Here is a 25,541-nt window from a genome sequence, read left to right as displayed (position 1 = left end):
AGCCTGCACAGTGAGCAGCTGCTACCCACGATACCATGGGTAGGGACTGATGCAAGAACTGCTTTTAGTAAGAAAATTATCAGCACAAAAAGTATTCATACAATAATCAATCTGGAAAAAAAACAGGCTGTACAAGCTCATGTGCAGAAATCCATGTTTGAATTTGGACTGACTATCTGGTTACAGAGATATTGTGAGTGCATCATAAATCTACTGCAAAAATACTTGCAGTTGTTTGTTCAAAGTGCACAAGGTCCCTCAGAGATTGAAGTCAGGACTTCACTTTCCTTGGATTCAGAGGAAGGCTGAATCCCTCTACATGTGTGTGCTAATTACAATTTAGTTTGACAATATTTTCATATATAGAAAAACAGGTTACAAATAAATTCATAGATTTTTTCTTTTAAGAGCAGCCAAATGCTAATTATGTATCTGTTTTGAATTAATAATCCACCAAAGTTTAAGGCACGGTACTTACACTGAATGGCAAATCCTCTTTACTGCACAACCTGATAAAATACTTCTGTTGTGTCTAGTCTTATTTTCATAGAGAGGTCCAGGATTCCTAAAACTGTCCAAATATAGAAAAAATTACACAGGGATTGCAGCTATTTAAATTTGATCCCACTTTGTAAGCCCTTATCTCTTCCTGTGTAAAAATCAAGCAACCTGTTTATGAAATCAATAATAGTGTCCTGAACTTTCGCTCTCCTACCTATTTATTATCTTCACCAATGCATTTTAAAGACTTAAGTTAAAAATATTATATCATAAGAACAGATTTCTATGTTTAAGTAACTAATTTTGTAATCAAACATATTCATAACCATCCACCCAATACTTTGCTAAACTTTTTTTCCTCAGTTAAATAATAGATAAATTTATTTCTGGTTTGTGTTCCATGCAGGAGACCCTCCCTACTCAGCAAAACATTGAGCTGAGTTGTGCTCAAAGCTTCCCCAAGCAGGAGCAGATTAAAGATGTTCCTCTGAACTGAGCACATTAAGAAGGCTGGCAAGCTTTAAAAGCAGGAAGGGGAAAGCTGAGTTACATAAAAAGACTTGTGCAGTCATGACCTGTCAAATTGATTACAAATATTAATTATTTTACAGGAAAACCTTTCACAAAAATGGTATTTTTTCATATAAAATGTCATCTTTCTGTCACAACCAAGGACTTTCTAAGGGATTTTTTTCAGTTAAAACCCCCAATATTAGTTAATCTTTTTCAATGAAGCATAACATTTGCTAAAGAACACTGACAGATGTTTGCAAAAGAAATCATGCAGCAAAACCATAGTAATTTTATAACTAAAAACATAATTTTCTAATTAATAAATCACACTTTTTTCAGTCTTAATCAAAGTTATATCCACCCACTAAGCCTTAAAAAATATCTTCTGATACTCAAAATACAGATATGCTGCAAGGCTCTTGCAGCATAAAAAGATGAGGATGGTTATGAGAGCTACTAAAAACAAAACAAAACAAAACAAAACAAAACAAAACAAAACAAAACAAAACAAAAAACAAACAAACAAAAAAAAACCAGAAAACATCTCTGGAGCTCTGTGCTTCTAACTGTGTGATCTAACTTTTTGAAAACCAAGTTGCATATCTCTGTGCTGTGCTCTTATTTAGAAGCATGAAGCTTCTACAAATATTTCAGTGAAGAAAAGCAGGAAGCAAAATATTTGGTAACTCATCGTGCCTGTTGAGACTGAATCAGTCACCTATCTGAGAAGCCCTGCTTTTGTGAATAAGAACCTGCATCCATTAAATGGGGGGTGATCTCTGCTCCATGAGCTCCTGTTTTTTCTTTCTCCCAAGTTCAATAGAACTCCTTTGAATCATGCAAAATTCATTTGAATTCATGATGAAAGCAGCATTCAAAAAACAAAAAAGTCAAGGCTTCAAAAGAGAGTTCATAAAGTTGCCTGATAAAGAAGTGATTGGGAAAACATTTTAGAGAGAGTTTTTTTTCCTATAGATGCTATTCCTACAGGCACAGGAATGCAACTTTTGAGTTTTCTGATATCCATAAATCAGAGAAATGTTGAGACACATCTGTTGTCATCTGGGTTTTGTGTGTCTGTATGTGAGTGAATTGTTTTCTAACAGGCTTTCTGACTTGGCTACTGAGGTAGCTCTCTCCAGACTATCTCAGGCAAGATGGGCTAAAACACCAAACCCCAAAGCCCTGAAATTCTGTATTTAATAGCATTCATCTCTGACCAGCTGAGGTGAGGAAGGATAGAGCCTTGGTTCCAGCAGCCAAAGCAGTTCCAAGTCTGTTCACTGAGAGCACACCCAGCTAATGTGGGCGAAGATTTCATCCTTTTTCACAACTCATGGAAAAAGATGTCTCTAAGCCATGATATAATCTGCACACTGATTTGGAGAACTTTAACCACATGCCATTCTCCAGTCAAGGAGGATTATGAAATTTAATTCCTCTGTCAGAAAGATTACTGAAATTGATTACTAAGTCTCTTTGCCCTATGGAATAAAATGTAAGTCTCCAAAGCCTGGAAATAATAAGACTTTGTTATAACTAGAAACTGTAGTTGATTCACAAAGAAATATTAATTTTTTTTCCTTGTTTCCTTGATAAGTGCCTCCCAGGGCTAAAACATTTTTTCCAATAATTTTTCTATCTACGTAAGATTCTGGACAAAAATCAGGATGACTGAACAAGCAGTGACAGCCCATGACTAATATTGTAGTTTCCAATAATAAAACATTTTGGAGCTAAGTACAAAAATGTGTCATGCCCTGTATCTCCACGTATGGGCCTGGCTCTTGTTCTAGACTCATCCTTTGTTTTAGACTAACCCCCAGCATCTATTCACTCAGACTGGGTGCAGACAACTAACCTCACAAAGACAGAAACTGCTGTTTTCCTGTTCTAGCAGAAGAGGTAGATCAACCATTGAAAAATGCTTTTCCAAGGGCCAGATGGATTCAATTCTTTCTCACATTGACTACAAAAGTCCCTGATATAACTTTTCATTACTTTTTAATGTATCCCATAAGCCTTTTGTTGTTGTTTTGTTTTTCACCAGGATCATCCATAAAGATGGTTTCACCTACGAGGAACGCATGGAGTTCAGACCTATCATTTACAGTAACACTGTGCAGTCTATCCTGACCATTGTGAAAGCAATGACTAAGTTAGGAATCAGTTATGAAAACCCTGGTAGAATTGTAAGTATGTCACCCTTTCTCTTGAAATAGGTATTGGAAACTTTTTTTTTTTTGTAATGTAATACTAGAGACTAGTAGAACAAAAAAGATCCAGTATTTTCTTTTTGACAGTAGAAACTGAGCAGCATTTGAATTGCATGTGACAAAATGTCCTCACTTATTTTTATTTTCTCAAAACTGATGCCTAACTTTTGCATAGACTCCTGTTTTGATTGCTACAAAAGACATTAAAAAAAAACAGAAAAGGAAAAAAAAAAAAACCTTTTCTTAGCTGCTTAGTCACTTATGTATTGCTATTGAGAAATGTAAAAAATATTTTCCTTTTATGACCAAACCTTGGGGTTCAGCCATGTAAGGAAAGGTCATGTAGACATGTTGGGAGCATTTCAGTCTGACATTGCTCCTGGAACAGAGACCTCCCTGTTGTGTGGATGCAGTACTGGCATACACCACAGGGAAGTGGTGTCCAACACTCCTGACACAGTCAAAAATCCTCTGCACAGGCAGATGGAGGCAAAGCTACAGGAAGAAGACCTGCTATCTTTTGTCAATCATGATGAATTTTCAAGGACAGAAATAAAGGAAAAACTTTTCTTCTCCATGCAATGATTTAGTCTTTTAGCCTGCAATTCAGATCTTGCTGAGAATTCCTCAAATGCCTGTCAGAAAATCAGTTGATTCCAATTTTGGCAAATTCTGCCTAATCCCTAGAGGTTTATCTTGGATGCAATAACATCTGCTTATCTGAAAGAGCTTTACTTGTTCCAGAAGTCTACATTTCATTATAATGACATGTGGTACTTTGACCTAAAAAAATGATAAACAAAATCTTCAGGGGTTACTAAAGCTCATTCTGGCATTTGACAAAACAGAAATTAAATCTTTTCCATGAATACAAGTCCTTCAAACAAATGTAACAAGGCCCAAAAGCAGCACACAGAAAACAGGGCAATGTTAATGTGCTGTACTGCATCAGGAGCCATCAAGCACCCTGCATGGCCCAAGCCATGGCTACAGCTGGACCTTGCAGCACTGGCCAAAAGTCCTGCTTGGCTCAGTCCCTGGTCTCCACTACATGGTGCAGACCCTGCCACCTCTTCCTGAGATATGTTCTCCCTGTGCCCTTGTATTTCAGTCTCTTTTCTCAACCCTGACAAATTATCTGAAATATCTGTACAGGCTCGACTCCCTCTATGCCAGTTTCATCAATACCCTTTTCAAGGGACTTCACAGCACAATAGCCCAGTCCATTTCTTAGCATTATATATAACCAAATGCAGAAAACACAGCTTTTGTATGTTTATCATTTATAGCACAGTCAGCTCACTCTTGCTGTCATTGTAGAATAGGCTTCTAGGAACACAAGTGAATACAGCTGTATAGAAAGTTTGCAGCGCCTGTCTTCTTCTCTCCCAGAATGACAGAAGAGCAACCTGCATGTGATTTTTAGAGGAAATAGAAATTTTGGTCATATTTATTTGAATTGCCACTCAACATTGCCTTTTATTCCAAAAACCTCCAAAAACTTAGTTTACGTTTCCCATAAAATCATAAACAATTTATAAGCTTGAGTTGTTTTGATATAAGCTTTGATTTCAGCTGGACTTTGCTCTTGCTGTGTGTTCTGGTCCAGATTTAGCCGCTCAAAGGACTGGGATTATTTTGGCCCCAAAAGCAATATGCTTATCCATATTCCAGATCTGCCTGCAAATACATCTTACTGGTACAGAAAGGCCTTAACACTTAATTTAAAGAACATCTGTTCTGGGGATTGAGGTAATTTTCTCTCTAAAACATCATTCCAATCTATTTTAGTGTGAAAATCATCTTAAGTCTTTGTAAATGCCAGTAAGAAGTAAAATATTGTACAAATCAGGGTGATAATGTGGTAAATTCAATCTGCTGCCCTTATAATTTTCCTGGTTTAGGGCAATTTTGGGAGAGAAGCTCTGAAGGGGTTCCTCCAGAAAGCAAATTCAAGCAGGTCCTCCCACAGCCGCTTCAGAAAAATATTTCCTTGGAGAAAAGTGGGGAAAACTGTTTATTTTATTTTACAGGCAAGGCATTCACCAGAACAAAAAAATGAACAATATTAAACAATAAGAGATGACAAGTTCAGAAAGTCCCCTTGGTGGGCTGTAGCTCAGCTCGCTCAGTCTCTTATCAGTCTACCCAGCACTGGAAATCCTGTGGTCCGGACCACAGGTGGGAGCTGCCAGTGCTTTTCTGGGTGTTCAGTCCAGAGCAAGTTTGAACAGTTCCTGGAAAAAGAAAAACCACATTCCAGGGAAGTTCTCTGGCTCAGCCAGCTAAAACCTGGCTAAAAGCAAAGGAGAGCTCTGTCCCGCTGTCTGTCCATGCTGCAGACAGCACAGTCCAGGAGAGGATGCTGGGGAGCAAGTGCAGTTCCTGATAACAAACTCCACATTTCTTCTCTTCCCCACTTCGCTCTCAGAACCAATCTTAAAGGTGCAAAACTTATTTCTGGGCTAAACAAATGAATGGGGATACGAGCATCATAAAGTCACCCCAGAACATTCCACCTCTACTTCTTATTATTCTTATTACCCAGAACAATTATGTAAGCACAAAAATCTACACTTGACCCCTTTTGCACAATAATCAATGAACATTTACCCTCTACACCTAGAGACTCTGAGCTAAAGGCTTCCTGTTGTCGGTTATTCAACCCACAAATCCAACCTAGTAGGTGGATAGCTGTAATCATTCCATGATATGTCATATCTTGAAGCAGAGAACATTCCAAGTCTTATCTTTCTGCTGAACAAGTGTGCACCCTGGAGACAAATGTGGGGCACACAGGAGACAGTGACTCGCTTCTGCTGATCCCAGCACTGCAGGAGGGGATGGGGGTGTAAGTGGAGCTGGGGCTGGTTGATGTAGAAGAGCAATTATCTTGCTGTCCTCCTCCCTCGTTCCAGTGAAGGCAATTTTCCAGTGGTTATTTCCTCTGTTTTTGGGTTTTTTCCTCCGTGCCTACTCAATTTCTTGCTTTTTTTTTCCATGCCTACTCAATTTCTCTTTCATAAGAAAATGCAGTGTCTCATTTTTGATGTGTCTCTGACTTTTATAAATTTTCCATAAACTGCATCTCCTCTTGCGACATAAAAATATAGCACATTCCTAAAATAAATTTGTTAAAAATTTTTGTGAAGATGCTTCCTGATTTTGAATAAAACATACTCCCTGCCAAAACAGTGTCTATCAGAATCCATTTATACTTTTGCAAGTCACTTGAGTTGCCTACTTCTATGACTAGAAAGGAGCCATATTTTTTAATTAGCCCTTGTTGTGGCAGTGTATCAAATGACTATTTTAATCTTGCTCTTTATTTACAGTAAAATCCTAAGCTGTTAACTACTGAAGATAAATATTTTTAATGAAATAGATTATTTAAAATATTTTTATTTGATTACAAAAGAAAGACAATACAGAATAATATATCTAAAATGTTTGGGATTTTATTCATTAAAGGTTTGTTCTTCCCCACAAATATATTCACTAGTTATATTCACTTTGTCAAATTTCTTACTGGGGTCTAAAGCTAGAAATTCTTTTCTTGCAAACACATTCAAAACCTCCTTCAGATATAGATTTCTGTATTTATATAGTTATAATATATTTTACATTTAAATGTCCTTTTTAATTTAATTTTTGATAACCTATAACTCTCTTAATGTAAAAGCCTTCCATCCAAGTTGGACTATTTGTGAGTGTCTATGGTAAAATGAAACTGAGCCTTCATATCAAAACAAAACAAGAAAAGATGAAAACCCTGTGCATCACAATTTCAATTTTTTCCTAACCTTGGCACTACCTAAAGGGAAGTGAACCTGTAAAAAGATGTTCACATGCACAGGCGAGTACAGCAATCTGGAAAAAAGAGTGAAAATGAGAATTTTTGCACTTTCAATTCATCATAAACCAAGCTCATCTTCAAGGAGGTGAAGGGGCACAGCGCGCTGGCACGATATTTACTGAAATCTCTCTTTAGGAAGATGAAGGGAAGCTGTGTGCCATGGCAACCACTCTGGAGGATGGCAGCATGTCCCCGGAGCTGGTTGAGCTCATCCAGCGGCTGTGGCGTGACGGCGGCACCCGGGCCTGCTTCGCCAGGGCGGCGGAGTACCAGCTCAGCGACTCGGCCGCCTAGTAGGTGACACAGCTGCTCAACAGCTGCCTTCTGCCCCAACAACATCTGTCCCCCCTCAGAACAGCCTGTGGAAATCATTGCTCGTTAACCTGAGCAAATGAGGGGGTTGCTGTGGTTTATAATATATCACAAATGTATAACTGGAGGAAACAAGTGAAAACGAGGTTTCGGAAATTATTTGCTTCTGTGGGTTTGTTTGAATGGTTAAGAAGGAAAAAAGTGTGCTCTCCCTCTGCATATTTCTAAGTTTGACAACATGAGGGAAAGGTGACTTGAAACAGCTTAGGCTTTACACAGAGTGATACTTTTTGTATGTTGCAAGATGCTAAATATTAGTCAGGAGGAAATTATGAAAACTTTCCTCTAAACTAACCGAGCTGCAGGGACAGGTGCTCCCTACATCACCACCTCAGCCTAACCAGTGGTGCTGCAGCTGCTCTCCAGCCTGACAGCCCCCGGTCCCTTTCTGGACCCTGGAGGTGCCAGACACATCAGCAGGGGGCTGACCAGGGCTGCTCAAGCCCACCCCCATGTAGGATCACCATCCAACTGGGGCACCTCTCTTACCTCAGATCTACCAGTGACTTCAGACTTTTCAGGACTTTCCCTGCCTTGGCTGCTTGTCCTGCTTGGCCCCAGTCCTGCTTGGCTGCCTTCTCACTCAGCCCTTACACAGCCTGAAGGGAGGTGTCACTGGGTCAGTCTTTTGAGAGTGCTCAAGTCTGATTCCAAACTTGGCAGGGGTTTGTTCCAGCTGAGGTCCATCTTCTGAGACCTGCAGGTGGAGGTTTCCCACTCCTGGAGCTCCTCCTACAGGCTGAGGGCACCTGCAGGGTAAAACCTTCCAAGGTGTTGGGTGAGCCTTCCACAAGTCAGGAAAAGAAAGACATGGTTGAATGTTGGACTTCAGGAGATAACCTGAAGTCATCCATAGTTCAATAATTGTAGATAAAATGCAGGGAATATGCAGAGAAAATATTAAAAATTCTTCCTCTCTTTATACCTTCCAAACAAGAATGAAAATCTTTTGCAAGGGTCCTAAACAAAGAAAATATTGCCTATGTTGATTTGTGCCTGATTTGACAGTATTTTCTAGAAGCATTTTATTTTTATAAGGATGGTACAGAGCAATTTTTTCTACCATGCCCTTTCTGACAGGTTCCATTGCCATTCCCACTAAAAGCCCATAATAAGTAAAAGGAAAATTACCTCTTAAATTTAAAAATATTTTTAAACCCTGTTTACGAGCTAACACTCTTCTGTGTACCCTCTGCCAGACAAATAAGGTTTTATTACCTACAAAGAAGATAGAAGAACCTAAATTAATTCCCTTTCAGTGTTATTGTTTGTGTCCTGTTTTAACATGAAATTGATCTCAGTATTTAAGGAGGTTAATACAGATTGTGTCTGTAGTTATTTTTCATTTTTAGACTTACATTGAAAACAGCTACAGTGCTATGTTTTTCATCTGCTTGCACACTTCTGCTAATTTCTTAAAAATCCTGCTTCTCTGTCTTCATCTTTTGGTACCTGATGCTTCTAAAATTTTAGCCTTTGGCTCTGAATCATTAAAATCAACTTAATGTTTGCCCTTATTGCTGGGCTTCTAATGATCAGTTCAAAGTCAGCTACAGTCAATCAACCACCTAATGCTGCAGTTCAATTTCTTTTAAACCCCAAACCCTGTTTCTCAGCGCCTGTGAATCAGGTCCTACATAGAATCTTGATTAATACTGAGTAAACTGACTTTCTGAGGTTATGTTCTCTGAGATTTTTCATTATTAATTAATGCTAATGAAATTGGATCACTGCTTTTCCTTTGTGTGTTTTAATTGAGAAAAAAAATATTACTTCTTCTGAATAACAGAGAAATTCCCTCTTTGTCAAATTTGGCTGTAACTTCTCCCTTAGACTCACCTGGAACTAATTCTGTTTTAAAACAGAATGATGAGTATGGAAGGGGCAAGATTGGGACTACAAATTGCAACTTTACATGTCATTGTACAACTCCCAGTAGTACATGGTGCATCTTGTTAACTCAGTCATTTTCCTCTCATGGTAGGAGTCCTGACACCTCACACAAGCCAAGAAAAGATCAGCATTTACTGACTGCCTGCTTCCATCCCCTCCTTGCCCAGCGAGAAGATGCTCTGCAGTCTCCCCTTGGAGCTGCCCACGGCTCTAGCAAGAGCCTGAAATTACCTCCTGCTCCTTTAACTGGAAAATTGACTCAGTCTAATTTTTTATGCAATTACAATTGGCTGCCTTGAATTGAATTTAGGCATTTGTGGCTAAGAACTATCAGAACTTTATTTTATATTCAAGTGTTTATTTTAGTGCTTACATGCTTTATAAATAAAATGCCTTTTGTTTCTGCCTTCTACAAAGGTGAGCTGAGATGAGTTTGCCTCAGGCCCTACTCAGAGAAACAGAGCTATATTGCTTTTGTTTTTTCTTTCCCCAGCAGATTGTTTCCTGGACTCAAATAATAGGAAAACATTGAATTACTCAAATCAGGTTCAACACTCCTTGCAGACTGAATACAGTTTATTCTACCTAAAATAAGAAAAACTCTTTTCCAAAAATTACTTGGAAATATTTAAATAAAAGATTCCAGCTTTTTAAATTTTTATTTTATTGAATTTAATTTTATTCTTCTATTTTTTAAACTTATAGATCAATTAAATATTGCACACAAGGATGATGATCTGTGAGGTTTCGTTTTGAAGATTCCGGTTAAACTGAGCAGCAGAATTTCCTGTTGGGCTCAATGTAGAGACTGCAGACTTAGTGTAGAGTGTAAAAAAGAAAGCAAGGAGTTAACAGACATTGGAGACACACAGGCAGGTGTCAAGTGGGCACTGAAAATGCTTCAGCTATTGTGTGGCTTCTTGCTTTTGGCCTTGGTTTTTATTTGAATATTAGCAGCTAAAACGCAGGAAGTTGCTCAGGCATCATCTTTTTCTTTTCCTTTTGTCAACTCATAATCCCTCTACACAGATTCCCAGACCAGCCATTAGGATTCAGAGACTCTGCCCAGCCATTTAAAGAAAGCTGTCTGCCCCTATAAGAGACAGGAGAAGTGTTGGACAAAAACATGTTTCAAAGATCTCCTTTGGGTTCCCATGTAATGTAGATTTTATCTCAGTATACCAGAAAATCAGATAATCCACAGTTTTTCAAGGGCTCTCCAGAATATTAACCCAGGAGGTCCTCAGCTTCATTGGAGCTTTTGGTTTTGACTAAAAAATATCTTTTTTAAAATCACCATCTGCCTTCTTGTTGTAAATTGAGAGGTCTACAGGGAAACCAGCCCTTAAAACTAAATTCCTCCAAACCATTATGCTCTCTCTCCCTTTCACTTAGGAAGGAAAATACTGTTGCAACCAGTCTGACAGGCTGAGGTAATTCCTTATGCGTCTGCTTCTGCAGGATGTTTGTGGTTCTTGCCCTGAGGTAGAAATTCCCACTTGTTGAGAGAAAATGGCCAAAATCCCTTGTCTGACAACATGGTTGAAAACCATCCCTAGGGAAAACAAGGATTTTCCTTAGCTGCAAATCTCAGAAAATGTTTATTATGTGCAATTGAATTGCACTTCTATATACAAGAAAAAAAAAAAGGCTCTGAATTGTGCAACTCAGTTGTATAAAAACCAACAGTACTGTATTTAAATATGCATATTGCTTAACATATTTAAAAGGGGTTCAGTGTGTAATGATTATATAATGGACATTTGACTTTTTGACTTCACCAACCACCATTTCTTTCTTACTCTCCCTAGTTACCTCAATGATTTGGACAGGCTGGCAATGCCAGACTATGTCCCCACTGAGCAAGATGTCCTGCACTCCCGAGTGCAGACAACTGGGATTATAGAGACTCAGTTTTCTTTCAAGGATTTAAACTTCAGGTATGAAAGCCATATTTCACAGTCTTCTTGGGTTTTATTTTTCTTAAGTATTTTCTTTTACAGGTATTATTATAACACAGGTGATATCATTGTGATATCATTGAATCCAGCCTTATTTAGCATTTTTATACAGCTGAAAAAGCAAGATATTTTATTATCAGTACTCCTACTTTGAGTGTATAATGGACCATTAAAAACAGGTCACAGAATATTAGGTTCTAAAAGGGCATTTTTACATATGTAAATGTCTAAAAAGCTTTAGTTATATCCTGCCATTTAAATAATTGTGGCATTTATGAAATTTGTCTACTTAGATGTCCTTATGAGCACACAAAAAACATTTGATGTCTACCAATTTGCACACACTCTCAACCTTTCACTCTTCTTTTGAGAATGGAAATAACTGCTTTTAGCACAGGAAAGCACTACAGTTGGCAAAAAAAAAAAAAATTCTGTCCCATAGAGAATTTCAGCATTATCAAGCATATTTTCATGATCATTTAAGATGAAAACCAAAATATTCAGAAAAAAAATTGAAAATACTGCCTCTGAGAAATTTGAAATGTTTTACACTTTCAGATATTCAAGATCTAGTGAACCAATTAAAAACATCTAATTGCACATGAAAATGAATTTGAATTAATTATTATCATTTCAGAGTTCTATAATGCTTTTCTCTGTGGACTGAAATCCATTTAATTCTCAATTTAAAAGCTGGGGTGCATATTGAGGAATGCAGTCTAGACAAGAAACTGCCTATAGAGACAGACAGATTTATAAAGCATGAGGATTATAACTTTTACATCTTTAATTTGGCTTCTTTCTTTCTCCTCATGTGCCAATTAAGCATTCCCCAAACCATCTATGCCACCACACAGATGCTTTAACACAATAGAGATTGCACATACAAAATGAGATCCTGAAGTAGATGTCTTACAAATAAATTATTATCATCTATCAATATTCGGGTCAGCCATGAAAATTCATGATTTGCCCACAAAAGCTAGAGTGCAATGTCATGGACATCACCTTATTTTTCCCTGATTAATGTATTTCCAGCTTTGCACATTGGGAATTTGAATGCCTTCAGTTACAATCATGGTTCATGTATGAAATCAGTTCAGGGTGGAGAAAGAAACCACCAGAGGGAAACCCTCATTGACATGGATGCTATCAGCCTTGATATGAGAATATCAGCATTAGTGTTTGGGTCTAGCTGAAATGCAGCACAAGTGGGAATTTACTTTACAAAATTTAGTCTGGAAAATTTAGTTTACAAAACTTAGTCTGCCATAAAGAGGAAGGCTCTTAAAGCCACCACAAACACAAACTCCACTGTTTTTACCCTCTGCTGCGCATCACAGTAGTGTCATGTGAGTAAGTTCATTGATGTTTTCAGGTAGTTGAGTAATATTAGGTAAAATCACTACAAAGGAATCTGGGGGGTTTGAGCTGCTAAAGGGGTGCAAAATAACTATAAATCCATGTTAACCAGCCAGGTACAGCTACTTTGCATTACCATAGCTGGAGGATCCTGATCTCTGCACTAAGTTTGATAAGTACCATGGAAACATCTGTAAAGGGAGGAACACTTGCACATTCAGAGTGAGTTTTGGCTGATGGGGCTTCAGGTCACAAGCCATGCATGAATACAAAAAACCCATGAACAGATGCCTCATTTACTAAACATTTGTCTCCTTACTGACCTGAATGAGACAGAAAACATTTTGTATCTGTGCAGTAAAAGTCTAAATCCCAGTACTGCTCCCAGGAACTGAATTACACTTGCACAGAAAACATTGATTTTTATTTGCTCCTTGCTTAGTGGTTACTTTGCTGGTTCAGTGCTATTTATCTTCCACCTGCTCTTCAATTTATTTCACTACTGTTGACTTAAAGCTCAGAACATATTTAAATGTTTTTCAGAGGAGATCTGATCTTCATAGGTCCTCTTTCAGTGTCTTTCCTATTGGTGTGCAAGGAAGAGTTTGACTGAAATCAGGCCAGTTTTATTTTAGTCTTCAGACCTCTCTGTGTGTACCACTGAAGGAATATATAGCTAATTCTGTATTTGCAGCTAAGTTTTTCAAGAGCAGTTCTGGGAAAATATAGAGCTTTCTAGACTAACTTTGGATATCTTGGTAAAACAAGATCACCTCATTTTCTACCATTTATGGAGGGACTTCGGTTTTGCATGTGAGTGTGTTTAGTTCTGGGCTGAGAAAAGAGAAGCAAACTAAGGTTAGTACAACAAAAACTGCCCTAAAGCATTGCCTTTGGCCTTGGTTTTGTCCTTTTTAACTGACTTCTCATGAATATTCAAAAAGCTGTATGCTAAAAGCTGACAGGAAGTGAATACTGATTCACATGATTACATATACTGAAATAAAACTTTCCTGAAGATTAAATTTTGTATATTTTATTGTTTTCCTGCCATAAGCCTAATTTCAGAGTTATACACCATAAATCAAGAAAAGCATGTAATTATAGGTGACTTTTGAGTACTAATCAAAGACAAAAGTCAAGATATTTTATTTGTGCTGACCCCACTCTTCAGTAGACCCTCTGAACCCAGTGAAGATATACTTGGAAGAATGTCATTATGATTATCAAAATCTTGCTCTGCAACAACTTCCTGATTTCCAAAATAATTCATTTTTATTGACACCCGATTAAAAAAAAAAAAAAAGATAAAATGTCCCAGAAAAGAAAATATTACTCCTCAGCAGCAGAAGCAGTTCATTATGAGCACTGGAAAGGGTTTAATTTTTTCCTAAGAAGGATGAAAAAATATAAAAAATAACCTTTTATAACATCAACTGTATTGTTGATGGTGAAGGAAACAAAGGATTAAGATACTGCAAAAAACAATGTTTCAGTAACAAAATTATTCTTGCTCTGTTTACTACTGACATTATTGTTTTTTACTGAATCCCATAATATTCATTGCTATAAGAATTGTTTAATTTTCAGATACTGCAGGATCCAGAGATCTAATGCATATTCTTGAAGGAAGGGGTAATCCAACAGGGGATTAAGTTTTACAGCTTTAAATTCAACAACAGGGGGAACAGGTATAAGTCATCATGCTGACTAGGAAACAGAAAACCAAAGGGCAGGATAAATTTGATTTTTCTGTTTTCCTTGCTTTCTAATGCACTTGAAACATCTTCAAGTTTGGCACCTTTTGTTTCAGAAGAAAACAGCCCTTTATCATGGAAGAACTGCAAATGTAAGTGGGAGTTTTGGAAGCTAAGGGCCCTAACTGAGTCCCAGCTAGGTGTGCCCAGAGGGCACATTTGGATCCCATAGAGAGCCCATACAAAGCTCATATCACACTACAAAGGCAATTCCTGGCAAAGGTGGAAGGAAGTTATTGCAGGGAAGGACAGCCCAACAATTCCTGCTATACAAAGGAAGGGATTCCTTTGTATAGCAGGATTCCTGCTATATAAATTCCTGCTCCCCAGGAGCTGCTGCTTAAGAGCAGCTGACGAGGTGGAGAGGGAAGAGACCCTGCAAAGGTGGGATGCAGGTCATGCAGTGAGCTCAGGGACCACTCCAGGGCAGCAGGGATCACTCCAGATGGAAACAGCTATTCATGCACAGGGGGAAATGTGTGACTGGCCTTCAGTCCTGTCTTATTGGTCATGTCAGTTCACTGCAAGCAAAGCAATGAAGTAAGAAATTATACTGAATTTAAGGATCTTCTATCCATGTCTCAGAATTCTGCCCTAAATAAATCTTACCCTGCAAGTCTTAGTCCTGCACTTGAGTCTCACTTCTTCAACACTAAGTGCCACATGTAAGTACTGAGTATTAATCTTACATGCAGGTATTTAAGCCTTTTTATTTCATTTTATACCCACTACAAAGCCATGAGTAACAACACACAGCACTCCATGACCTATTGGCGTAGAAAGAGACCAATATTTAGAAAAGCTGGGTATTTGTCATTCATCTCCATTTGAACTCTGTGCATTAAAAGCGTGGCTACATCCTTATGAGTGCTTCACATTGTACATATGCTATTTTTTCTGCAAAGGATGTTTGATGTGGGTGGACAACGATCAGAGAGAAAGAAGTGGATTCACTGCTTTGAAGGAGTTACTTGCATCATATTCTGTGCTGCACTCAGTGCCTATGACATGGTTCTGGTGGAAGATAAAGAAGTGGTGAGTCAGAACAGACAAACAACCCTTTTTGCTTCTAGGTTTTAATGTACTCTCTGAGGGTACATTCCCATTCCCTGATAACCATTTAAATGCTATTACACTGTATTGGTTCTTTCCAGTAAAGAACATCTCAGTAAAAATGACATATGGGGATGAGATTTTTCAGTCTCATGTTTACCTTTTGCACCTCAACAGAACAGAATGCATGAAAGCCTTCATCTGTTCAACAGCATCTGCAACCATAAGTGCTTTGCAGCCACTTCCATTGTGCTGTTCCTAAACAAAAAAGACCTCTTTCAAGAGAAAATAGCAAAAGTTCACCTGAATATCTGCTTTCCTGAGTATAATGGTAAGTTTGGAGTGCTCAGGAGAAAACACATTCAGATGTTTAGTGTAGGCCATGAATGAAACACTGAGTCTTTGACTCATGTCACTTATATATAAGCCTTTAAATAGTAAACCTCTTACCTAAGAACCTTCTCATGAAAGAATGGTATGAGACAGACACAGCCAGAATTCAACTCATCTCACCCACTCACCATGTTTATCCTAGGGTGGGTTAATTTCTCTGCCTGGAGATGCTTATTTCTCTCAATTGGTGGTAGAATAAGCTGAGAATTCTAAAAGTTTCAGATGGCTGAAGGGTTCTGTGATGGACTCAGCCAATATTTCAGTACAAATCAGTATCTCATCACTCACACACACATCACAACTGAATCCAAAATTTTTGTCCCTATTTTAAGAACTCATTCCATAAGGGAAGTCTGTCTCTTTGTATGTCACAGTAGTGTCTACTGGAAAATTAAAAAATACCAGATGTTCCCAGCTGATGCAAGAGAACATATAAAGCTGTGTCAGAAATTTCCAGAGAAAAATCAGTTTAGATACAAAATTTTTATACCTAAGGTATGAAGTTAATTCAAAGAGATAGAAAATGGAAAAAAAGGTAGAAAACATTATTTCTTCTCTTTTTGCAGTTGTTAGAAAGTGCCAGTTGAAATGTGTCTTCCTTTGCTTTTACTTTTCTTTCCACTAGGACAAAACACATTTGAAGATGCTGCAAATTACATCAAGAAACAATTTCTAGACTTGAACATAAGGAAACAAGATAAAGAGATATATTGTCACTTGACCTGTGCCACAGACACTCAGAATGTCAAATTTGTTTTTGATGCAGTTACAGACATAATAATCAAAGAAAATCTGAAAGACTGTGGGCTTTTCTAACCATTTATTCCCTTGCTCAGAGCTTCAGTCTACTTTCCTCTCTTCATCTGATGTGCTGACTCAAATTAGGAAAAAATTCTCTGTGTAAGAAGCAATATCAATTAGTCACCCATTACTATCAGTTGAAACACTGGGTACAGCCCAGGCATTGCAGACCAACACAGACCTTCCAGATATCATAAGGAGATTTAAAAAAAATGTTCCTATTCTACAAAGATGACAGCTGCTGATAAACCCTGATGGGATCAAAGTCACATTCCTGTTTAAATCAATATCATAGTATCATAGAATTCTTTGGTTTGGAAGAGACCTTAAAGATCATCTAGTTCCTATCTCTGTGCCATAGGCAGCAACACCTTCCACCAGACCAGGCAATCAGCACTTCTCAGGAAACTGGGGACACCTCAGTATCCTGTGTCTTCTGGTGATAGGATGAAAAAGAATTTATAATTGAGGCCTAAAGAAAACTATAGCTTTAAACAGTATCAATACATAATTTACATTCTGTTTGGTATTCGTGTTGCATAAACAACTGAAAGTGACATGCCATTTATTCAGCAGCAGCAATCCCCCAGACTTAGATGGCATCTGATGAAGAGCAGCGTAAATCTGAATGTTTAATTATGCTGTTTTGTTAGAAGAACTGAGTGACATAAGTATACAAAATTGACAAAATTCCCAATTTGAGAAAAATTAAATGCAGTAAGATGGAGGCAAATTTTGTAAATCCTCAAGGAGAAAAAAATTATGACTGTCAGTTTCTGCATAAGCCACAAACGCAAGTTGAAACATTTTTGGTTTACAATTAAATATGAGAATTTCTTAAAAAGCAATTAATAATCCTGCTACTCAGCAGGAATGGCAGCAGTAACATCTTAACATCTACCACTGCAGAGCAGATGTAAACCCACCAGCTCTCATGGCAAAAGCACATCCCTGGGACTTTGGCAGAGGGCACCTTTCTGTACACAAAGATCTTGCTAATGCAGAACTGCTCTCCCTTAACTCCTGCTGATTTATTGTGACTAACTACAGGAAATATTTGACTATTTTAAATAGAATAGGACTTTTTCCTGATTTCAGCTGGGTTAATTTTCTTCCTAGTAGCTGTCACAGTACTGAGTCTTGCATTTAGTCTGAGAATAATGATAGCACATTGATGGTTTAGTTCTTGGTCAGCAGTGCTGATCCTACACCAAAGACTTTTCAGCATCTCATGCTCTGCCAGTAAGAGATGCCACAAGATGCATGCATGGCAAGGACAGCTGACCTGAACTGGCCAAAGGGATGTTCCATAACACAGACATCACACCCAGTAAAGAAACTGGAGATTGGCCAGGAAGGTTTAATCACTGCTCAGGGACAGACTGGGAATGGGTCCCTGGCAGGTAGTGAACAGCTGCATTGAGCATCCATTGGCTTTCCTAGATTTTGTTCCTTTCTCACTTTTTTATTCTCCTTACTATTATTATTGTTACTATTGTTGCTATTATTATTATATTTTACTTCTTTCAGTTATTAAACTGTTCTACTGTCAACCCAAAGACTTTGCCTTTTCCTCATTCACTTCCCCATCCCACTGCAGGTTTTGGCATGTGTGTGAGCAAGCAGCTGTGTGGCTCTTATTTGCCAGCTGAAGTTAGAGCATGACAGAGTTCTAAAAATATTCAACTGAAATTTGAAATTTGGCCTTGAAATAACACTTACTTTTTAAATAGAATCATTGATGAAGGGTTTCTTTCTGCCTTTGTCTCTTTTTTTAAAAATACATTTCAACTTAATTTTCACCATAGAATCCCTGTGCTCTGGTTAATCTAATTAGAACAGAGAACTTGGCCACTGAACAGCAGCATCCTGCAAGCTGTCCACATGAGCAGGGCCACCAGGGTGTGTAGGTCTCCCAAAAGAAGTGGGAAGTGAAGAGCCAAAATACATTTTGCATTGCCTGGATTTCTGCTGCGGTCTCATTTGTAGTGCTTCCCTTGATTAATTTATTGTTTGTGTTGAAAGTAATGGATTTCCAGTGGTAAGGATTCTGGATTCATTTCCAGCAATAAATCTAATTTGAAATTAATAATTTGAACTACTATGACATCAACATTAATTCCTGATGCCTTGATGGCATAACAAAAGCCAAGATCTTTAAGAAAAAAAATTAATGAAGAAACGTATCTCAAACACATTCTTCAAGCAAATACCTGAGAAGTCAAACAGGCTTGAAACCTCAACCTCAAAGCTCATACAGGTAGGACTGCTCGGGCTGGGTCTCCAGCTCATGTGGAAGAAGTTTGGGAGACCAAAGTGTGCCCAGTGACAGGAGTGAGCTGCCAGCTGGTGATCCTGCAAGAGCAGAGGCTGCAGGCAGTGTCCCAGGACCCAGGCTCTGAGTGGGGACACAGCCCAGCTCGGGGGCTCGGGGGCTCCTGCAGCTCCAGCTCCCGGTGACACCGTGGGGAGCTCGGCTGGGATGGGTGCCCGGACCCAGTGCTGTGTGCAGCAGTGCTGCAGGCATCTAACCCTGTGCCTATATCCCAGATAATCCCTCTCCAGGCTGCTGGTGCCACCCACAGTGCCTCTCATTTCTTCCTACAGACACACACAGAGGGAGGCAGGGAAAGGGCCCAAGGGCGACAGCTCTTACTGCAAGGGGTGAAATCCTGGCCACCTGCCCCTGCTTGGGCTGAGTTACCCCAGAGAGCAAGCAGGATCACTTTCTTCTTAGTCCTGGCTAATCCTTTAAGGTCATTAAGTATTTCTGAATGTGCCCTGTGCAGTTGCTGAATTTCTGGCTTCAGACACCCACCCGTGGTCAGCAGTGCTGAGCCTGCACTGACACCCAGCACTGAAGCCTGACCCTGCAGAGCCCTGCAGCAACCTGAACTTGGCCTGAAGGAAGGGGCAAAAAGTGAAGGGTGAGGGGAATTATGGTGAACAGGCTGTAGTGGAGGCCAGGAAGAAGAGTGAAGACTGTGATATCTGCCATGTGCGTTTAGTACATGGTGGCTTTTTATCCTTTTCTCTCTATGCACACGTCGTGTTGTTGAACACAGGGATTTTTTGCAAAGAAAATAAATTTTTGAGATGAGATGGAAACATGGCACATGACTTCTAGAGAAAAGATAACCAGAGGTTTCCAAAATTCATCCCAGGAATGTGTCTGCACTAAAAATTGCACTAAATTATAGAAGCCATTCCAACCCCTAACCCTAACTGCAGTTTTTGCCTCAGCTAGAAACTAGATTGATCCCATAAGCTGAGAATGATGAAGAAAAGGTGTCTCCAACAGTCTGAAACCTGCTCTATGCACAGCAGCTGTACTAGAGACAAAATGGCCAGAAAAGCCACTCAAGAAACACCAAAGGTTTATTTTTCGTCACTGAAGATCACAAGAAGATTTTCTACACTGGTGCTAAGAGAAAACTGATGAGGAAAGGTCATGCTCCTTCTCAACTCTGAGTCAGCCACTTGTCCTAGCAGATTGAATTAAAATCTCTGCAGTTCATACTTTCATCCACTGGGATATATAAATCTGATTAATGTGAATGAAAGTAGCAAGACACTCAGAAAAGTTAACATATCCTTCTTACAATATGTACCTGCATGATGCATTACATATTCTGAAACCACTTTCTGCAACATCATAAAAAACCTGCCATAAATACAGTCCTTTTCTGTAACATTTTAAAAGCATGGGAATGGCACATAAATCACAGAACAGTGAGACTCTGAGCATGAGCATTGTAAAAGCTTCTTATCTCAACCCATTAAAAACAAATCACAAATTCTGAAGTAGCACATATGAGGATCCTCTGAGGCCTAAGCTCAAAGGGCACGTACATGCTGAACAGGCATTGATCAAACCTTTTAGCTCTGTTTACCCTTGAGTGCAAATCCTGTCCACACAGGAGCAGGGAGCTGTAAAATGAAATTATTCAGCTACAAGAGGCATGCACATGAGATCTTACTCAAAAGATACCAAACTACAATTTTCTACCTAGCAGGCCTGTTCAGTGGGTGGTTTTGTGATAGCAAGATGTGTAGAAAGGAGTGAGATAGACTGATACTCTATTTAGTTTATGGGGGAAAGAACATAGCAGATCTAAGGATATTTTTACAAGTTTGTGTGTGTTGATTGAAGCTGTGGTAAAGAGCTGCAGCTTAAGGGGACATCATGTTCATTCCAGTCAGAAATAGAGATTTACAAAAAGGAATCCTTAATGTCTCTTCAAGTGTATTTTTCCCCTGTAAAATGGGCAGTTATTTGGCTTGAGTGCTACACCCACCATATAGATGTCATGATACTGAGTTTTGGTCAGAGCTCACCATGAATTAAATGTTACTGGTTTGTTCTGCATGACATCAACAACATGACATACTACAGGTGATACATTTCTTCATAATTACTTTGATTTGAAACTTTTTTTTACATCTTATTATGCTATTTTTGAAGAGTCAAAATAACCTTGTTTAGGAGTTCTGCTTAAAATTGATGCTTAATATATGTTGTATTTGTAATAAAAAAGCAATTAGTAGTTAGTTTTTATGTTGGGTCTTTGAGAATTCCCACTGTATTTTCATGCATATGTGTGTGGGAGTGACTAAGATTATTTTCTTGCCTTGATTTCTTAAGTTTTAGCTTTTATATTTTTTACATGCCTAATGTGTGACTCTGGACTTCATATAAAATGTTAGCAAGTTCTCTTCACAGTTTAGTTTGACAAAACAATCCTTTTCCAGCCTGAGAACCAAGGACACCATTGCAGTGTCAGGCCCAAGAAGTGTAAACAGTGAATTGAGGAGAGCAATTGGGAGGATGGGACTTCATAACCTGAAGTTGTATTTGCACAATTAACCCCAATATTTAAATGGACCAAAACTCCTAAAAGCTGTGAAAACTGATGACTTGGGGTTCATCTTGGGTCCACTTTGGGCAGAGCCACAGCCAGGCTCTTGCACTACCCAAGGTGTATCCTTTGAAGGCCTTTTAATAAATACCTACTTTATGCCTTTAACTCTGGCCAGCCTCTGTTCCAGGTAGCCTCTCTAGGCATCAGTAAACAACAAGACACATTATTCAACAGGGTCATATTGATCCCATGTAAATTAAACAAGGGGAGAGATTGATGCCTAAAGAGGTTCTGCCCAAGATGGACCCAAGTTACAAATTTTCATGCATTTAGAAGTTTTGGTCCATTTACATATTGAGATTAATTGTGCAGTTACAGCTTCAGGTTATAAAGTCCCATCCTCCTAGGTTGCTCCCCTCAATTCACTATTTACATTTCTTGAGTCTAAAGCTGCAATGGAGTCCTTGTTTCTCAGGCTGGAAAAGGATGGTTTTGTCTAATTAAGCTGTGAGGAGAACTTGCAAACACTTCATATGAAGTTCAGAATTAAATAGTAATGCAGTACACAATATGGAAAACATGAAAGCTAAAACTTAAGGCATCATTACTTTAATGTACTTCCATCAGAAAAAAAAGGAAGCCATTAGGCAAATAGAGACAGCAAGTAGAACTTTCATGAAAGTAAAATGACATCTAGATGTTTATAACATACTTTAGATGTCTTCTTTGTAATAAACAAACTATCATTTGTTTATCAGTGCTTTTTCTCAAGCCAGTGTTTTTCATACTACAAGTCATTTGAATTTCTAAATTAATATCCCTCTGAAAAGGCACATGAGGTAGAGAAAATACTTGCACAACAGTTTTGTGGCTTCAGAGAATAGGTGGGAAGAAGGTGAAAGTGGCCACACTCAGAGGAAAGGGGATTAAATGAAGGACAGGTATGTTTACAGACTAAATAATTTTCTCCCTTTCTAAACAGTTGTGGGTTTTTTATTTTGTTTTTGTTTTTGATTTTGGTTTTGTTTGGTTTTTTGGGGTTTTTTTGGGTTTTGTTCTGTTAGGGTTTTGTTTGTTTTGTTTTGTTTTATTTTGCATATTATAACAGAAAAGTTTCAAAGTTAAGAAATAAAAGCCTAGTTTTTTTGAAATAGAATATTGTAGTAGATCCCAAATATTTCCCTTGTCAGGGGTCAAGATATGCCAGCGTCTATTAAAGCCAGAATGAAAAATAAAGGCTGAAAATGTCAGAACCTACCTGATGGGGAATGCTCACCCTTTGCACAGCTCTAGGCAGCAGCAGCATTTGTTTTCTCAGAGCTGGTTCAGTTCAGAAGTGATTTCCTAAGTCTGACTGCACCAGCAGAGAGCAGTAGTAGCCCCATCATTAAGGGCTCAGCCCTGCCAGATGTGTGGGTTTTGTTTGATTTAGGGACACAATGGGGTCTGTGGGTGCCAGTTGACAAATGGCACCCAGAAAACTCTCAGAATCTGCTTGCCATGCCTCAGCTCTCCCAGCTCAGGAGCTGAACAGGTAGAGGTATTTTGCTGTTCTCCCAATAAAATATTTTTGCTTAGCTTGACGAGAACAGTGAGGATTATACCCTAAATATTTACTTGCCATCCCTGAACTCACAAGTATGAAGCAGCTGCTGCTTTCCCCTTTCAATATTTTATATGCAGTTGCTTTTAACTTCTGCTTACTGAATTTAGGTTTATTAAATTTTCTTCCATAAAACAATGTTTATATACATATACATTCATGTTTATATTATAACAAGATTTCTACTTTTTATGAAGACTGTTCAAGCAAACACAGACTTTCCAGTTCCATGAGGCCCCAGTAAATGCCTGTTTACATTATTTCTGTGATCTGTAACAACTGAGAACCCAGCCGAGCCCCTGCAGATTTACAAGCCAAATGAATCCTTGAGGTTAAGATATCAAACATTCACTTGCTAATGGTGACATTAATCTCACACTGTCTGCTGCTGAGATGCTATTGCTGTACTAGTGCCACATTGCCATTTAAAGTCATTTCATCCTGTAGTGCAAGTTATGTGGTTCTGTCTGCTGGTACAGATCCAACAAATGGATTGAAAAGGAGTAAGAAGTAGAAAGAAAAATGCAAAGAGATTCATTGATTTTGAAGTATGGAATATTCAGTGGTAGCCTTTGCTTTTCCATGTCTTGGATCTTAAGAACCTAAAATAAGGTGGTGGCTCTCATATCCAGGTAGTTCAGGCAGACACTCAGACCTGGGTGCTGGAGAATGCTGCAGTTTACACAGCAAGGGGATTTAGATACAGACAAGCAGCTTTTGAAGCAAAAATCACTCCCCTGAGCATAGTGGCAAAGTTCAGCAGGCGAGCATGAGCTACCAAGAGTCAGCAAGCAGCAGGAGGAGCTCAGGGCAGTCAATAGGAAATCCTGCAGAGGAGGTTTTGTTGCAGAGATTGACTTTTCTAAACACAAGTGGGAATCCAGACCTCTTTGAAGGAGAATCTGATACCAAAAAAGACCTTGCTATGTAGGTCCTCTGTGGAAGGACTCAAGCACTTTGCTGGGAGTATTTAGTGCTTGATAGAACTGAAATCTGAAATGTTACTTTCTTCATAAATGGATTCTCCAACAAGAATGGTACATAATAGAATTTATTATGAAAAATAAGCAAAATTGTCGAAAGTCTGAATGTACCTCAATATTTCCATTAACTGAATGCCAAAATCAAATAACATCTACCAAATGGCATATAATAGCAACATATTTTATATATGCAATCAAAATAAGTATAAAAGCTGAATCCTTACTGACCCTAAAGACAACATTGGAAAAAAGGTATTACAGAGAACACATTTCTGAGGCAAAAGAATGTGTGGTATCTTTACAGATTATTGCAAGAATATTTTCATGGCCAATAAAAACCAAAAAAGGCTTGCATGCATGTTTTTAGTGCAAGTGTTTATGTCAAATTCTGACAGATGTGAGGCCAAGAGAGGAAAGTTGGGAAAGCTGCAGCCCATTCTAGGGAAGCAGCTGCTTTCAACAGGAATTGAGTGAGAGTAGTCATGAGAGAAAATATGTTAGCCAAGAAAAAACTTCCACTTGGCATCTTTTAGAAGGTTCAGCCTGTTCTCTTTCTCTTTCTCCCTCTCCATGGATAGTTTATTAGCAAGTGGATCTTTCCTGCTCAGGTTGAAGATGCCACAAGCCAGATTTTTCTAATTTATAGAGTAAGCTACAAGATTCTTGTTAGTCTCCCTGTTTAGCTTCTACTTCCTCAAGGTTTCAGTGTTATATAGTACTGTACAATACAAAGAATAATTTTAATTTAATCAGTACTGAAAATGGGATTAATAATGAGTGTTCAATCTGGCAGGCTGAAACAGAAGGTTCCTCATAATTTGGACAGATTCTGTATTGCTAACACTGAGTTTTCAATTCCCAGGTTCATCAGCTTCACTTTCTTCCTCTGAGGAAAGTGATCTGCAGGAAAACCTTTTATACTTTGGCAATTTTGTTTGATGAGGGAAAAAAATGCCATGTACTGAGGGCCGAACTTGCCTACAGAATTTCCCAGAGAAGCTTTCAGCTTTCAGTGAGACTGATCCAGATCTCCAGTTCATTTTTAACAAAGATCTGTATTAATATTGTCCAGTAACCCTTTTTATTGTCTGAGGAGAAGGCCAGGTCACCAACACCAGCTCATCACCTACAAAAAGAAGCTCAAGTACAGCACTAGGATAATGTTTCCCCTCACACCTTGTGACAAGCAATCCAAAGGTTTTTGGACCTTCTGGAAAGGATTTCTTTTTTTCCTGTTTTTCACAGGGGCAAGGTGACCTGGGTAATTTTTCTGACTATAATCATGGTATCATAGTTGGCTATACCTAGCACTGATCATAGTCTCTGGAAATTATGGAACTCTAACTCTGACCTCTGTGCAGGCTAGCTGACTACAAAGGAGGTGAAGATGTTCTGCCAGGTCTCTCTGGAAAAGA

At 38.6% G+C, this 25,541-nt stretch overlaps 1 protein-coding gene across 2 annotated transcripts in view; it reads left to right on the top strand.

The window, feature by feature from the left end:
* LOC110469774 (guanine nucleotide-binding protein G(t) subunit alpha-3) overlaps window positions 1-25,541 on the top strand; it is a 77,484-nt gene that overhangs the window by 25,477 nt on the left and 26,466 nt on the right. For both annotated transcript variants that reach the window (XM_085568373.1, XM_021528865.3), the window contains exons 3-8: window positions 3,065-3,206; window positions 7,222-7,379; window positions 11,163-11,291; window positions 15,337-15,466; window positions 15,662-15,815; window positions 16,503-25,541. The exon at window positions 16,503-25,541 is cut by the window's right edge and continues 26,466 nt beyond it. In XM_085568373.1, the coding sequence (XP_085424499.1) occupies window positions 3,065-3,206; window positions 7,222-7,379; window positions 11,163-11,291; window positions 15,337-15,466; window positions 15,662-15,815; window positions 16,503-16,693 (904 nt within the window). In that variant the 3' untranslated portion in view covers window positions 16,694-25,541. The remainder of the gene's footprint in view (window positions 1-3,064; window positions 3,207-7,221; window positions 7,380-11,162; window positions 11,292-15,336; window positions 15,467-15,661; window positions 15,816-16,502) is intronic.

The sequence above is a fragment of the Lonchura striata genome, chromosome 1A (genome assembly GCF_050655825.1).
Source record: "Lonchura striata isolate lonStrDom1 chromosome 1A, ASM5065582v1, whole genome shotgun sequence".
Taxonomy (NCBI): Eukaryota; Metazoa; Chordata; class Aves; order Passeriformes; family Estrildidae; genus Lonchura; species Lonchura striata.
This window is presented reverse-complemented; position numbering and strand designations above follow the sequence as displayed.